The sequence below is a fragment of the Lepus europaeus genome, chromosome 6 (assembly GCF_033115175.1).
Source record: "Lepus europaeus isolate LE1 chromosome 6, mLepTim1.pri, whole genome shotgun sequence".
Taxonomy (NCBI): Eukaryota; Metazoa; Chordata; class Mammalia; order Lagomorpha; family Leporidae; genus Lepus; species Lepus europaeus.
In genome coordinates, this window is record NC_084832.1 from 79,634,707 (window position 1) to 79,652,275 (window position 17,569).

The window sequence follows — 17,569 nt, forward strand, 5'->3', positions numbered from 1 at the left end:
CAAATTAAATGCTGAATCAAAGCCCAGCTATCTACTATTTCCTATTTCTTCTCTCAATTACTCTAAGCCATGATGATATTCAAATGTGCGGGTATAACTACACTTTATAAATGCCGGGTCCACACATCTGTAGTCTGAGGGCTGAGAACAAAGATACTGTAGGCAGGCATTTAAGAAATGTCTGATAATGAATAAATCTGCTACCACCTCATCTGAAGATGAAAATTCCTCCAAAATATATACAAAACAATCTTTTCAAATCAAGTAAGATAAGCATCATCTTGTTACATGAATTGGAGCAAGAAAAAAAAAAGGGACAAACTTATCTCTGTAATTCTTTATTAAAAATACTGCTGTACACATAGAGACTGAAAACAGGATTAAAGATGAGTAACACATACTAGGATCATGACATGAGAACTTAACATACTGGTGCTTTTCAGGGAAGCTGTTGACATCCAAATCACAGAACCAAGGTCAAATGTGAACTACAAAGGTACCCTTGAAAATATTTACAATGAAGTAAATATGCTAACAGAATTTAAAATAGGTACAAAAAAGTGAAATGACCAACACTGCATGATTTCAAGGTTGTCTCTTCTGTGCTTTGTACCTGTAACAGGGAACTATGGGAAGTTTATATTCTTAATTTGACTGCTCTCGGGTATTAAAATCTTCCAATGAGTTAAAAAGACTAACTTTTAGACAACCTCTTAAATGGAATTACACTATGGAAGAAAAGAGGACTCCCCCAAAAAACACCTAAGCAGAACTGAGAGTTCTTTTGAAAACCATTCCCAATAAAAACTGAAAAATAAATATAAAACAAAGCTAAAAGAAAAAAATGCATTACCTGACACCCACTGTTTTCTGGCTGACAGTATTTACTCATGAAAACGTATCAGCTGTCTACCTTTTATAGTCAAACCGAGTCCTGAGGTCACTAGGGGCTGAAGCAAACTAGCATTTACGACGCAAACATTCTTGGGTTTGTGATGTGAACCTGCCTTTGCAGAGGGGAGTTTGCTGGTCTACACAGAATGAAAAGTTCAAGCCCTGTTTTACCCCTGCCCTTCTTTAGCTTTCATAAAACATTGGTCCACAAATTAAATTTCAAAAAGTTCCCAGACCCCAAAACTAAAATAGATGATCCCCTTTCATTTTCAAAGAAAACAATATTGGAAAAAAATCTCCAGCCCGCTTATAAATTAAGCATTTCATATTTCTTCTAGAATACAAGTAGTTCTTTTTTGTACAAAAGAATTACAATATGATTTGTCAAAAAACATATAAAAAGACAGCTGCTCTTCTCAAATACATGAGCTAATGATAAAAGACTTTTGCATGTTAATGTCTCCAAGTTCTTGTTCCTTTTACATAAAAAAGAACATTATGGTGGCAAATGTTAATTATCCTTTCAATGTTGAACATTATGTTCTTTAAAAATCCATCCAGATCAAATGCAATAATTGATTTTCTTTTTAACTCAACAACTGATGCTACCGAACGTGGCCTCATTTGTTATCATGTGTAAAGCGTGTCTCTGGTCTTCAAAGCTTTCAGGTGAAGAGAGGTGCTTTTTCTTGATGCAAATCTCAAGGCAGAGAAAATCATGTTAAAGCTTATAAAAAGTGGACAGAGAAATATTAAAAACTTCTCTGAAACATACAAATATGTGTAATTATTAAAATTGAAGACAGTAACATCAGTTGCAAGTGCTTGGGAGTCTGTCCTAACCTTCTGAGTTTCCACATGTTCTTCATAGTTGCATGGTGAGCACCCAGTGCTAGTGAAACATTCAGTGCTGGGAAAGGAGATACAGTCTTCATTTTTTTTTTTTTTTAAGAAAGAAAATTCCTATATATTTGGCAGTCTTCAGTATCAAAGTATAGGTATTTCATTAACTAAAAATTCCACGAATACCCAAGTTTGGCGACAGTTGCATGTCCAAATATTAAGAAAGTTAAGAGGAGGAAAATTCCAAACTTTTGAGATGGACTTATTCAGGAATATCCCACTGAGTGAGTTATTATCAAAAGTACTATTACTTTGGGCTAAGCAGTGACTGCAAAGGCACAGCAGATCGTTATCCCTCCAGAGTCAGGCTGTAAAACATCAGAAAGCTCTTGATGCCAGACCACTGCTGTGTTAGTTCATCTTCCAAACAGTGTCTCTGAGTCTGTATCCAGTGTAAAGTACCATAATAAAGCTGTAGTTCAAAGAATAGAACTTTATACAAAAAAAAAAAAAAAAAAAAAAAGCAGACTGGAAATAACCTAAAGTATTAATGCTCCTGAACTTTAGGTCTTTAACACAATTTCTTAATTTCTATTTAAAAAATTGCATAAGTGTAAGCAGGCAAACACCTTTTTTTAAAAAAGGCTCTGGTTGCATCTGCAGCAAAGAGCTATCCATGCTCCTTCAGGTACTGCTTATTTAGTCCTTATTCAGAAAAAAACTGAAATCAACTAACAGGAATTCATATCCAACCATTCACTGATATTTCTCTGAGTGTTCTTAAAAAAAAATCTCAATTTGAACTAACAGTGGGTGGCATTTAGAGCTTGCATACAATACTCTTACAAGAATTATGCACTATCCTGCACTTCTATGCAATTATTTACCTGGTCCATTATGTTATTCATGGCAACCTATCCCCAAAAGAGCAAACTCTGCAACCCTCAATGGCAAAAAAGGCTGCCCAGCATTGCTTCCCCAAATGTCCTTGCAAATAGTTTCCCTTAATAAGTATACAATGTGGCAAAAGTTCAAAGATCAGAAAAAAGTCTTTAAAAAATTAAAATTAGTGCATATACAAGTGGAAAAACCAAAAGCAGGAACATCATTCACCTGATGGTGCTCCTGAATTTAAAATAAATTCTTCACAGATATAGCCTCCAACGGCAGCCAGAGCTCTTGGATAAATGAAACATTCTTCCTTTCAAGTAACAGTGTACCTGACTGAAGTGCAAGCAGCTTTGCTCATCTCCTGTTTGTTTCCCAAATGTGAAATGAGATGATGAAAACTGTTCAGCTGTAGTGCAATTCGCTATTGGTCAGATTCCTCGGCCATGTCCTGCGTGCTTTTTTAGCAAATACTACAACTGACCGTTTGCAGCTGCAATCAGTTCTTGAAAAGTATTTTCGAAGCAGCGCTTCAAGTCACTGTACGTCACCACGAGTACACTCTTCTCATCTCTGGAAATGAGGCTTATTTTTTCTGGCACACCAGCATCCAGCTGAAACAGACACACACAATAGGAAGTTCTTACAACATGGAAGAGAATCTATTTTAGGACATTTCCAACAATGATAAATGATATGTTATGTCTTATTATCCTTTAAAGTATCCATAATACTTACACCACTAGTCAGTATGCACACAATTTCCAAATCAGATGTTTTTAAATGCTTTATAATTCTACCTCATGAACGTATTGTTTATATTACTGCATTCCATGTGCTACTCTGTACTTATTTCTCCAGCATTCTCCCTGGCCCCATTTAAGGTTTAAAGGTTTTATTTTTACATATCACAGCTGATGAACACCAAGGCCTTCTCCTGTAGAGGCCTTGCTCCACCTCGGACCAGGGGCACTGCCCTGGATGTAAGAGCTGCTTGCAGCAAAGTGGGTGGCGTGAGAGGCAGAACTCCAAGCGCCCGTCCAAGGTAGTGAGGAGTCAGTCTGGAAGCCTCAGCCACAACAGCCGTGGGAGCCACAGTGTGTGCACTCAATGACACGGCCTCGTGGGCCCCAGCTTGCTTTTTGGAATCCAGCAAGTATGGTTTGTCCCAAAATTGGTGTCCTATGTCTGAACGCACCACAGGCAGCACGAGTTCTCACAGCCTTGCTTCTTCCACCTTGCCATCAGGAATCTGTCCGCCTAGCCTTTACTACAGTATTCTTATAGTTGTCTGTTTTATGGCTTTCTGATTGTGAGAGAGGTCAAAGGTGTAGCAGGTTTTCTGGTGGTGGATACTGAAGCATGCCAGAGATTCTGATTCTACCTTCCTATTGCAGAGGTTCCATTGCAGCTTTTTAATTTTTTTTTTAATTCTTGTTTTATTTTAAAGGTAAGAGTTACCAGGTTGGAGGGGGAGGAGGGCAGAGAGGATCTTCCATCTGCTGGTTCACTCCCCAAATGACAGCAACAGTTGGTTCTGGGCCAGGCCAAAACTTAGAACTTTATCTGGGTCTCCCATGTGGGTAGCAGGGGCCCAAGCGCTTGGGTCTTCTGCTGCTGCTTTCCCCAGTGCATCAGCAGGGTCAGAAGTGGAGCAACAGGGACCTGAACCAATGCCCATATTGGATGCCAGCAATGCAGGCAGAGGCTAGACCTGCTGCAACACAATGCCAGCCCTCTTCTCTCATCTTTTGATCTAATTCATCCAGTGCTGGCTCGATCAACTCCCAGCCATCTGGAGGAGCTTTCTGGCTTGTTTTGACTTTAGGCATGTTTTCCCACAAGATAATTAGCAAAAACCCTAACACTGGGGCTGGTGGTGTGGTGTAGTGGGTAAAGCTATCTCCTGCAAAGCTGGCACCCCACATGGACACTAGTTTGTGTCCTGACTGGTCCACTTCTGATCCAGTTCCCTACTAATGGCCCGGAAAAAGCAGCAGAAATAGGTCCAATTGTTTGGGCCCCCACTACCCACTTACGAGACCAAGGTGAAGCTCCTGGCTCCTGGCTTCTACCTGGACCAGCACTGACCACTGTGGTCATCTGGGGAGTGAAGCAGTGAATGGAAGATATGTCTCTCTTCTTTCTCTTACACTCTTTCTGAACAAAGATCTTTTTTTTTTCATAGCATATAGAATTTTATTGCCAAGTTTATGAAATATTACCAAACAAATGTGGCTGACACAGATTAAGAGAGCCATTGACCCCTCTCAGTGTCATCAACCCTGTATTATCTGTACACTACCCAGACCAGAAAATGTTCTCCTTATAAGTGATACAGGGTCTTAAAAATATCTTCAGCCCCTTCTGATAATTGGTTCACATAGAGATGAGTGGATTCGGGGCCAGTGCTGTGGCACAGCGGGTTGACGCCCTGGCATCCCATATGGGTGCCGGTTCGAGTCCCGGCTGCTCCTCTTCCAATCCAGCTCTCTGCTATGGCCTGGGAAAGGAGAAGATGGCCCGAGTCCTTGGGCCCCTGCATCCACGTGGGAGACCCGGAAGAAGATCCTGGCTCCTGGTGCAGCTCCGGCTTCTGGGGAATGAACCATCGGATACAAGACCTCTATGTAACTCTTCCAAATAAATAAATAAAAAAAAAAAAAAAAAAAAAAAAAGATGAGTGGATTCCACTTCTCCTGAGCTGCCATCATTTAAGCACCCACTCTCTTTCTATAGCCCTGCCTGAGCCCCAACCACCTAATGAGAGTGAGGCTGCCCCACCTGACCTCAAGGTTCCTCTTCCAGGCGTCAGAAAGCTAAACATGAAGGCTATGGACATTGCATTTATCTCCTCCATTCTGAGTAACCAAATGTCCTAGTCTCATTCATCACCCTTTTTTAAAAAAAAAACTTATTCGTGTAAGACATTTTCTCTAATTTCATCTTAAGATTCTGCTTCCTCTCAGAGGCACAACAAAAAGAACAAAAGTCTCGACTCATGCAGTTCTGGTCCCAAGGCCAAGGTCCAGCCCACATTAGCCATCTCATTTCTCTAGCCCTCATTTTCCTGTTAGGTTGATGAGATGAACAGAGTTCATACGTTCTTTCAGATCATTAAGTAGGATGCTGAATGTAAACCACGGTAACAGAGTTCCACATTGTGTTCCTGATTTCCATCTTCTGAACAAAGATCGTTAAGATCTGTTTCCCCACAGGGCACTCATCTCTGCAGTTACAAGCTCAGATTTCAGTGCAGCTCTACCGATTATCCTGTAACTCTGGAGAAGTCTCATCAGTGCCCTTGGCAGAATCAACAAGGAGCTGCCTCCTCTCAGGGACTCACTCTGGCTCCTTGGGAAAGAGGCCCAGATCCTTCACAGTCCAGTGAGCAACTCTGGTCTATGGCCTCCATCAGCGCCAAGGTATAATGTTTGGGTTCCAATTTTTTTTGGACAGGCAGAGTTAGACAGAGAGAGAGAGAGAGACAGAGAGAAAGGTCTTCCTTCAGTTGGTTCACCCCCTAGATGGCCGCTACGGCCGACACGTTGCGGCCAGTGTGCTGCGCCGATCCGAAGCCAGGAGCCAGGTGCTTCCTCCTGGTCTCACATGTGGGTGCAGGGCCCAAGGACCTAGGCCATCCTCCACTGCACTCCCCGGCCACAGCAGAGAGCTGGACTGGAAGAGGAGCAACCGGGACAGAATCCGGCGCCCCAACCGGGACTAGAACCCAGGGTGCCGGCGCCGCAGGCGGAGGATTAGCCTAGTGAGCCGCAGCACTGGCCTGGGTTCCAATTTTTTAGTAAAATGATTATACTGCAGTGAAAATCTGATTTTCTTCTGTGGAAGTTTTAGATTTTTTTTCCTTAGGTGAAATATTTAAAAGTATAAACAAAGTGTAAAGTATGAGTGACTTTGTAATTTGATACATATAGCCAACTATTTTCCAAAGGATAATGATAAAGCAATATTGATTTATGAGTTGTAACAATTTATCAACAAACTCATATGGAACAAATGCCTTGCAACTGATTACATAATTAAACTTTTTAAATATATTTACTTTATTTTTGATTGTATGAGTGCCAATCAGTCTATCTTTACATACTTATCAGTTGAGATTTGGTAGTAATAGTTTAATGAATCTTTATACAGCATTCATACTAATCCTTAGTCCACCAAATAACTTGGTTTTCACATTATGTTAGTTTTCAATGTATGTATTTTAAAAATTTGACTCACTTTTAAAACATTTGTTTTATCCATCTGAAAACCAGAATGACAGAAAAGGAGATCTTCTACCCACTGGTTCAATCCCCAGGCTGGAGCCAGAAGCCCAGAATTCCATATTGGTCTGCCATATGAGTAGCAGGCACCCTTGTATACCTGAGCCATCTTTCAGTGCTTTCTGAGGCACATTAATACAAAGCTGGACTGGAAGCAGAACAGCTAGGACTGGAACCAGCACTCCAATATGGGATGCCAGCTTTTCAAGTGGTGGATTGAAGCAATGAACCACAATGCTGGTCCACTGACTCATTTAAGTATGTTTAAAACTTAAGGCTTGGGGCCATTGCTGTGGTGTAGCAGGTTAAGCCACCACCTGCAATACCAGAATCCCATATGGGTACCGGTTCAAGTCCTGGCTACTCCACTTCTGATCCAGCTCCCTGCTGATGTGCCTGGGAAAGCAGCAGAAGACAACCCAAGTGCTTGAGTCCCTGAACTCATGCAGAAGACCTGAATAAGCTCCTGGCTTCAGCCTGGCACAGCCGTGGCTGTTGTGGCCTTTGGAGGGAAGGGGGTTAACCTGCAGATGGAAGACCTCTCTTTAACTCTGCCTTGCAAATAAATGAAATAAATCTAAAACAAACAAACTTAAGGCTCAAATTTTCAAATCATTTTGTTGGTTAATTTCTCTCATCATTTCCACCAAAATAAGCTTATTATAAAATCTTAAATTTTATAGGATTAATACGGTCTCCCTTTTAATTTATCATACTTTTTACAAACTGAGAAAATTGTCACACTCCAAACTTGGGATAAATTTTATTTGCTACTAGGTTACTATAGGATATAGAATAGAATTTCCTGTAAATTTTCAGTTGTCCTAATATTCATTAAATAATCTTGGGTTAAGATATCTGTGCCTTATTACATAGGATCTAGTTGTCAGTGTTTATATAGCAGTTCTACCTGTTCTTTTTTAAGCTGCTGCTTCTTTTTTTTTTTTTAAGTTTATTTATTTATCTGGAAGATAAGAGTTACAGAGAGAGGGACAAGGAGAAAGGTCTTCCATCTGTTGGTTCACTCCCATGTGGGTGCAGGGCCCCGAGCACTTGGGCCATCTTCCACTGCTTTCCCAGGCCATTAGCAGAGAGCTGGATTGGGAGAGGAGCAGCCAGGACATGAACTGGTGCCCATGTGGGATGCTGGTGCCACAGGTGGAAGCTTATCCCACTATGCCACAGAGCCGGCCCCTCTTTAAAATTTTTATTTATTTATTTTAAAGACAGACAAATGGTGGGGGGGACAGGTGGAGAAAGAGATCTTTTATTCACTGGTTCATTTCTATAACACCCAGAACAGACAGGGCAGGGACTCAAGTACCTGCTGCTTCTCAGGGTACATTAGCAGGAATGCTGGATCAGAAGCAGAGGTGGGAGTTGAATCCAGCCACTCTGATAAGGAAGGAGGGTATCCCAAGATGTGGCCTGACCACTGTGCCATAACGCCCACCCCATTCTACCTGGTTTTAATCACTGAATTCTCCATGCTATGGATACTATGTTCCAAAATTTGTTAATTTATTCTCCACTGGCTGTTCCTAAAGAAAACGCTTTATCCTTAAGAGAAATTAAAGGAAAATGAAAATATAAATCATACTGAATTAGTTCAATGGCATACACAAAAAATTTTGTGTTGTCTTAATCCAGGTTATGTAGGTATTCTTCCCTGTAGTACTCACCACCTAGGGACAGTCTAGACCAGGGGTCAGCAATGTTCTCTATAAAGGGCCAGAGTGAATGTTTTAGGTTTCAGCCACACAGTCTCTGTCACATATATTTTGCTTCTTTTCCCCACTATCCTTTTAACTGGCAGGCTATACAAAAACAGGCTGCAGAATGGATCTGGCCACCGGTCAGTTTGCCTTCCCTGGTTTAAACATAAACCTAGCCAAAGACTAGGATTTACTTCTGCAGACTAGTTTTAAATTCTGTTATTCTGTGTAATTTTCAAGGAAATTGGGTTTCTTCTTTCCTCTGTAAATTCTATCTGTTCTCAGCACTTTGAAAAACAGTGAGTTCATCATTCCAATAAATCTGCTGTATCTCTATCAAATCACTCAGTTCATCATTTATAATAGCAAGGACTAATGATATTAACAATATTGTGCTTTCATTATATTATTATTATAAACAAATGAATTGACAACACTCAATACAATAAATGACATAGAACTATTTTTAAAAAATATTTAACCTAAAACAATTGTTTTTTCTGACTCAAATGTTTCATTGATATAAAAAATAATGTGTAAGTAAAATACAACAGAGAAAGGGAGAAAAGCAGTTCTTTTGTGACAATCACAATAAAAAATTCTGAAATTATTCCGTGTTAAAAACTCTTCAATCCTAGAAAATGTTAATAAAACAGACCATCATAAGAGTACATCCCGATTTTTTAAGTCTCTGAGTATTTGTAAAAGACGCAACTCTACAAATTTTAAATAGCATTATAATCTAGAAATCCAGAGACAGGGGATGGCATTGTGGCACAGCAAAGTTAAGTCGCCACTTGCAATGTCAGCATCCGATACCGAGAGTGCTGGTTACAAAGTCCTCCCTACTCCACTTCTCATCCAGCATCCTGCTAACATGCCTTACAAAGTAGTGGAAGGTGGCCCAAGTACATGGGCCACTGCCAACCATGTAGGAGACCAGGATAAAACTGGCTCCAGTCTGGCCCAGATCTGACTGTTGTCATCTGGGGAGTGAACCAACCAATGGAAACATTCTACCTCCTTCTCTTTTCTGCTTTTCAAATAAAAGCAATGTTTTTTGTTGTTGTTGTTTTTTTTTTTTTTGTTTGTTTGTTTTAAAGAGATTTAATTATTTGGAAGGCAGAGTTAGAGAGAGGGAAAGACACAGAAGATTTTCCACCCTCTGGTTTCTTCCTGAAATGATGGCAACTGTTGAGGTTGGGCCAAGCCAATGCCAGGAGCCTGGAACTTTATCCAGGTCTCCCACATGGGTGGAAGGGGCTCAAGCACCTGTGCCATCTTTCACTGCTTTCCCAGATGCATTAGCAGAGAGCTGGACAGGAAGTGGAGAAGCTGGGACTTGAACTGGCACTCATATGGGATGCTGGAGTTGCAGGCAGCAGCTTAATCTGCTGTGCCACAACACCAACTCCAATACATTTTTTTTTTTTATTTTAAAGTCCAGGTACAAGTTACCTTGTTAAGACAAGAAATGATGTGACTGAGGTCAATCCAGGGAGCACCCGCTTCTGTCACCTGATGAAAAAGATGATCCCTAAAGAGTTTCAACAGGTAACGGTCTCCAGTCTCCGACCAGGTAGGATCCTTCTGAAACCTGAGGAAGTCAATATTTTACCTAAGTAACTCAGGTTGTACGCTGCATGAGCACGTGTTTGTTTTCTGGACTCCAAACAAGTTTAATTTTTTCCCCAATTTAAGTAAGAAATTATGAGGTTTCTGTAGTTTTTTATAAAACACTCTCATTAAACATGAAGGTACATCAATTTCATATTCCAACTCTTAATTCCCAAGGAAATCATCCCTTGTGCAATCCTGTTTTATATATGTCCTTACTGCAGTCCCTATCGTGAGATAAAATGGGGGGCATAAAAAAATCTCCTAAGGTATCTTAGAAGTTTAAGAGAACACTCTTTTCTCTACTCTCCAGACGAGACAGAGAGAGAGATGTCTTCCACTTCACCAGTAAATAGAAAATAGAAAAATGTTCACTGAAGAAAAAGGTGTGGTCTCCTTCCATTCCATCTGAAAGCAAACTGGAGAATGAGATGACCACAGTTAGTTTCCAGTGACCTCAGGAACTTACTGTCTAGGAAGGAAATCGACGTTATTCAAATATTCAAAGGAAACCTGTAATGCAAATTTACAAACTGGCGTTAAAGAAAGGGTAATGACACAGAACAAACCATGAGCTCATCTGGGAAGACAAGGAAGGTTTTCCAGAGGAAAAGCTTCCCGTGGATGCATCTTAGTGATGGAAGGTCAGTGTGTCTGGATGGGGCTCAGAAAGAAGAGAGAAGGAAAGAAGAAAATTCAAGGGGGAAGGATGACGAGCGGGTAGGGACAAGACAGGAGGACAGAGAGAAAACAATCAAAGAGAAGGCAAGAGGAAGGGAGGAGAAAAAAATGTAAAAAAGGCAGATCTGAAGCAAGGATGAGAAGTTAGAGGCAGGGACCAGACTACATAGCTCCCGTCATGTCAAAAACCTGGGTCTTCAGTCCAAGAACCTGGGGGGTGCCCAGCACAGGGTTTTGAATGCACTGCAAAGGCCACTGAGGGACTTCAACTAAATGGCAGGTTAAATGTCCCCATTTATCTTTGTTCTCTAAAGTACCTTAAAAAGGATGCAAATCCAAGGACAAATAGATCAGAAGCCAACAGTAGTGGACAAGACAAGTTATGAAAATCTGGAAGGCAGCAAGCAAAAAGGTTAGTGGTCACACTTAGCAGACCTAACATAACTAAACTCTATTGTTGTAGGAAGCACTAGAAAGGGGGACCCGCAAAAAGTAAGACATACTGGTGAGGGGCAGAAACTCAGTGCTTCAGATAGTCCTGAGGTACAGGCTTGGCCTAAGGCTGCAAACAGCAGAACTGAGGGAAGATTCTATACACAACAAAAGGACAATCTCTCTCTCAACACTCCACCTCCACTTCTACTTCTGCCTGGCAGAAATCTGAAGGTCTTTCAACAAAGAGTGAAGCATGGAAGCCCCAGCCTCAAGGTGGCAGGCAAAGTAGGAGCGGAGGAAGTGAGGAGCAGCAGGGGAGGGGAGATCCCACTCAACAAGGACATCCCTTGCTGGACTCCCAGCCCTTGGCTACTGGGCTTCCTCAGCGATGCTGACCAGATCCAGACAAATGCAGACATTAGGGAGTGTGCCAAAAACTAAACAAAACTCACACATAACCACGTCACGCAGAAAAGCTCAACGTTCTGCAAACTCTGTCCTACACAGAACTTCTCATTAGCTTTTTAGTGCCTTATTTTTTAGCATGAGTAGACGGCCAAGGATCAGAAATCTTTTGAAGAGAGCATAGGATAAAAGAAAGCCAAGTAAACTCTTGTTTCCTATGAGAAACTGTGTGGAAGAGAGTAAAGCTTAACATCTCCCTGCATCCCCAAAAGAAAACCACCAGAAAACCTATCATTGCCTCTGAGAAACAAGAATTAGACAGTACAAGACAAACATCCAGAGAATTTAACAGATCATGAAAATTGAAAATGTGAGCAGAAATCTGAAAATTCAAGGGAAGATTAGAAAAAACTTTTAACTTTACACAAAAGTTAACTGCCCAGAAATCAGAACAAAAAGATAAGAAATAGGAAGCAGAAGAGAGTAATAGAAACACAATAGGAGCAATGGGAATTTCAACAGAAAAGGAGGAGGCCAGGCCAGTGCTGTGGCACAGCAGGTTAAGCCACTGCCAGCAACACCAGCATCCCATATTGGAGCAAAGATTTAAGTCTTTGGGCTCTTGCCACCCACGTGGGAGACCAGAAGGGTGTTTCAGGCTCCTGGCTTTGGCCTGGCCGAGCCCAGCCCAGCCATTGCAGCCATTTGGGGAGTGCCAGTGGAAGGAAGATGTGTGTGTGTGTGTGCGCGCGCATGCATGCGCACACGTCTGTCTCTTCCTGTTAGTCTGTTTTTCAAATAAATTATACTAATTATTTTAAAACAGAAAAAGAAGTTATTAAAGAACCAAAGAAGACCATTTCAGAGACCCAGATAGAGTATCTGGGTCCTGGCTTTGGCATGGCCCAGCCTGGCCATTTTAGTCACTTGCAGAGTGAACTAGCAGACGGAAGATTGATTGACAGTTGATCTCTGTCTCTTCATGTCAGTCTATCTTTAAAATAAATAAAATCTTTCAATTAAAAAAAGAAAGTAACCAGTGAGGATCATTTCCCAGAATTGAAGGATTTGTTTCCAAGACAGAAAAGACCAAACTGCTGGTTCATTGTTATGAATCAAAAATGAACTCCAAAGTACTTCACTGTGGATTTCTAAACTACAGCAACAAAGACAAGACCTCAAAAGCTAAGGGAGAAGGGAAGGATTTAGAAAGACAATGGTTTGTAATCTGGACATTCTGAAGACAATGGAGAGAAGTTTCAAACGCTGAATACAACTGTCCTTACTATTACTTAACCATGTATTTTAAGTACTAGATAATAGTCACTCAAGAGAAATGAAATGCCTAAGTATTAAAAAAAAAAAAAAAAAGAAATATGACTATCACTATTGGAAGATGAGATTATATACCTGAGAATTCCAAGAGAATCTAGTGAAAAGTTATCCAAATAGTAGGGTGTCAGGATAAAAAAATTACAGAATTAAATAATTTTCATGTACACCAAAAAACAAGCAGCAACAAGGCAGAATGGGGAACAGGGTTCACATATATAATAGCAACAAGACAAACACTTCAGAATAAACTCAGGATGCTAAAACTACTTAAAGAACAACTTAAATACAAATAACGATATACCATGATGTTAGTTAAGATGATTTAACATCTAAAACAACAATACTCCTTAGGTTTATTAATAAAATAAGTTCTCTTCCTTATAAAAAATACCATCAGACTGAATGTTTTTTTTTTTTTAACTAAACAGAATAATTCTAGAATTTACACAGAAAATTAAAGTTTTAGGAAAACAGTGAAACGACACAAAATGAAATGGGAATGGTAAAGAAGCAACACTATTAGATTTTTAAAACTTCATTAAGATAATGTGGAAGAGCGGAGCTTCAGCTCAGTGGGGGTGAAGCTAAACTATTTAATAAACAGCAGAGTACGAAGGAGTCTTCTAGAGGGAAAAAAATACTGGATCGACACTCTGAACTCTGTATAACTGTTGGTTATATCACAAATTTTAATATGGAAAAGTGAAGCCAGAAACGTTCTAGAAGAAACCACAATTCCTTCATAATCTTGGAGTCAAAAAGACCTTTATAACTATGACTCAAAGTGCAGAAACATAAAAGAATTCTGATCGGTTAAGCTATATATTTAAATATCTGCATGGAGGAAAATGACCAGTCTTTTAAAACAAAATTTGCACTAAAATTCAATTTCTCGTCGATCAGGTTGACCGTGAGATGTTCTGACACAAGCACTTGGTAAACCCTTCTGTGCCAGTTCTGAAAATACAGCGACACACTCACTAAGCTAGTAAGCAAAAGAGGCCTATCTTCAGGCATGCACAAAACTAAGAATGCATAAGAATCTTTGCAGCTGTGTTTATCTTGAGCAACAGACTGAAAACATTGCAAAAGACCATCCATTGGGAACTGGGGAAATAAATCCTACTATATCCATAGGATGGACCATCAGGCTAGCCATAAGGTATGAAGAAATCTAGTGTGATGATTAAGAACACAGGACTCTGGAACCATACTGTCTAGGTTAGATTCCTGGCTCATGTACTACTGCCTATGTCACCTGGGACAAGTTGTTTAACCACTCTATGCCTCAATTTCTCTGTTAAATGGGAATAATAACAGAACATCCTTCATAGGTTGTTAGGAGGAATAAGGTCGCATCTGTAAACTATTTAGAGTGTTACTCCACCTAGCCTCAACATATCTAAATAGACTTTTAGAAAATATTGTTAGGAGAAAAGAATACTGTGTACAGCTTACATATACTTTAACATTTCTATATATTTAAAAAGGGATAAGAATATATAGTTGTATTTATAACTCTCAGAATATATGTAAGAAACTAAAATACTGGCAGAGGTAACAGCGAGGACTGGGGCTGTCAGGCAGAAAAGAGACACTATTTTCTACCACAAACCTTTTTCTGTTTTTTTTTTTTTTTTTAATTTGTTCACACATAACCAATTCAAAATATTTAAGTAATAAGAATTTCCTGAGGACAATTCAGAATTTTTTAGGCAGTCATACTATAACGATGTGTGAACGTAGAATTCCCAGGGTACAAGTGAAGCAAACCTCTAGCTCTAAAGTTCAAGTGTGCAGGCTTCATGTGCACCTGCCCCACAGGGAGCTCCAGGGACAACTTCTCTATAGTGGAACAGAAAAGGGAACTGATAGTTTACCTGTTTCTGACCACATGGAAAGGTGTTTTATGACTCTGGCAGAGAGTCTGAAATGAATTTTTCATTTGTTTAGTTTTCTAGATAAGACAATGATTAACTTAGGGGATGGTAGGGGAAGAACTCAAAACTATACAGAAGAAAGGAAGTACAATTATATTTGCTAATTATACTTTACTAACTGATAAAGCTGTGAACAATTATTTAATTAGACATGAATATGGCAACACTAAATATAAATTTGACTCAAAATTTCTGGGTTATGTGGCAGAGTGTATTTATGTATATAGGAATTGAGGGAGAGGTCAGCTGAATATTGAAAAAAATCATGAAGTAACAAGCATGCATTGTGGATGATATATACCACACGAAATAGCTAAAACAGTTTTGGAAAAAAGGTTCAATATATATTCTCTTCATTTAGAAAAAATATTTGGAAAAATATGGAGTCTGCTGACTTAAGCAAAGGCAAGCAGACATTAATTTTATGATCAAAACAAAGCTATCAGGCAATGATATTTATCTATCACCTATCTCTATTAACAGATGAACAATTGTGAAATATGAGTGACATTACAGAGCTGTAATTCTGTTCTGTATTTGATGGTTACGAACTACCAACATCAACTCTGCTTATGAACATAAATAACAACAAAGCAGAAATCAATGACAAACAGTGTAAAATGGTGATGTCTTTCCAATGTCACTGACATGATGGCTATAAAGGCAGCACAGTTAAGAGAAGATTAAGAGGCATGCAACAATTATAGATTGCTAAGTTTATAAAGGAACCAAGGTAAACTGATTTGGCAAGTCTTCAAAGGAACACAGGGTAGAAGTTTGCTCATGTGCAAAAGCACAGTAGAGATTTCTAACTGTATTTTCTGTATGCACATAAGCATGTAATATCCCTATGGACAGTCACACCCAGGTTATGGTTAAAAAATAGCACCTTAATGCTTACTAACACAAAGTTAAGGTCACTTCATATGAAAATTTTTTTTTTCCAAATAAAAGCAAAAAGATGAAGGTACACTCATAAAAAATGGAGCCCTTGACTGAAAACACAGCATAAAATATTGTAAATCCTTACTCCGGCCTCTCATTGATTGTTCCCAATTTTGCTAGAAGCCTAAACAGTCTTCCATTTTGAACCTCCTATAAAACATTTTAAAAAGAGAGAATGTTAATGTTCCAGCTAACTGAATATTAACACTAAATTTATAAAAACCGGTATTCTCCACCAATATTACTTTTAAACAATAAGCCTTAACACTCCCACCTTTTGGATATACTTTTAAATACAACATATCCATTTCATTCAATAGTAGTTCCCAAGAGAATGAAGCAATTTAGCAACTTTAGGAATTGTTACAATATATACACATGAGAAAAAAAACTGAAGATTTTTGTCATGTGACTACAGCAAAGCCATGAATGAAAAGAACAATGCCCAAAAGACAAAGGAAATTAAAATACTAAACATTTAGTTTGGGCAAAAATATCTGCACTATTATCCAATAAGGTAATATATTCAGCACAGTGATTACCACACTTTCTATCTGCTTATTCACACAGATGCAAGAGTATGTTCACTCTTTCAACTGCGCTCTTTACCTTCGCAAGGTCTTCCTCTATGACATCATTTCTCATTTGAGCAGCGTCCAATTGAGTATAAAATCGAGCACCAATCATAGGCATGATGTCATTTACACTTCGCATTCTGTTTTGGTCAGTCAACAAATACCTAACCAAGATAAAGAGGAATCACTTGAATGCCCACCAAGCAATTTAGAAAGCAACACAGCTCTCACAGTTCTTGCTGCTGCCATCATCTCAGTGTACACAATTGTGAGAACAATTTTTCATGCAAGCCAAGTTCATTTTTAAAGCTATATTTATATTACTTTTTCTCCAGAAAAATTTAATAAGCATTAGAGATACATGTCTCTTTTGCATATTTTCACTTTCATTGGAAATGAGAAAGGAAAATACCCATTTCCATTCTCAAACCCTTCTTTACTCTTGTGGTAGATGAGTGCTACACAAGTTTTGAGAGGGGTTATGGGATGGCTTGGAGTGGGGTGCTTTCCCTGTTACTCTTCAAAGATAATGTTTAACTAAAACTGGATCTTCAATTTTGCTAAACTGAATGAGCCGCAGATTTGTGGAAGATGTTCTCTACTAATTTTATTTATTAGTTGTCACGATGTATTTATTTCTGAGAAAGCTTCATGGGCTAATACACACTGGAAGAGATCAAGTTTAGTTTCTTCTATCAGTTTAACTAAGACAGAAAATATTACATAATACATTAATAGTAATATTACTAATATTACATATTATATTTCAAGGGCTACTTAACTAAAAGACAATGATTCCCAATCATCTATTATTGCTTATTCCTGTAGGTAAAAGCCACTCTGAGCTTCATTAAATCAGTCTCCCACTTTTTTTACTCTTTAGCTTATAGTTCTAGCTTATTTTCATCACTCTTATTGTTATCTGTAAATATCTTACTTGCTTTTAAGTTTATTCTCTTTCTTTCCCATTGGGTGTAAGCTTCAGAAAATGGAAATTAATTTTGTTCATC

At 39.1% G+C, this 17,569-nt stretch overlaps 1 protein-coding gene across 6 annotated transcripts in view; it reads right to left on the bottom strand.

Moving 5' to 3' along the window:
• Positions 1–331: 331 nt before the first annotated feature.
• PAN3 (poly(A) specific ribonuclease subunit PAN3) overlaps positions 332–17,569 on the bottom strand; it is a 149,584-nt gene continuing 132,346 nt past the window's right edge. For all 6 annotated transcript variants that reach the window (XM_062194432.1, XM_062194428.1, XM_062194427.1 and 3 more), the window contains 4 exons: positions 16,594–16,723; positions 16,070–16,134; positions 10,085–10,223; positions 332–3,239 (listed from right to left, as the gene is read on the bottom strand). In XM_062194432.1, coding sequence (XP_062050416.1) covers positions 3,099–3,239; positions 10,085–10,223; positions 16,070–16,134; positions 16,594–16,723 — 475 coding nt within the window. In that variant the 3' untranslated portion in view covers positions 332–3,098. The remainder of the gene's footprint in view (positions 3,240–10,084; positions 10,224–16,069; positions 16,135–16,593; positions 16,724–17,569) is intronic.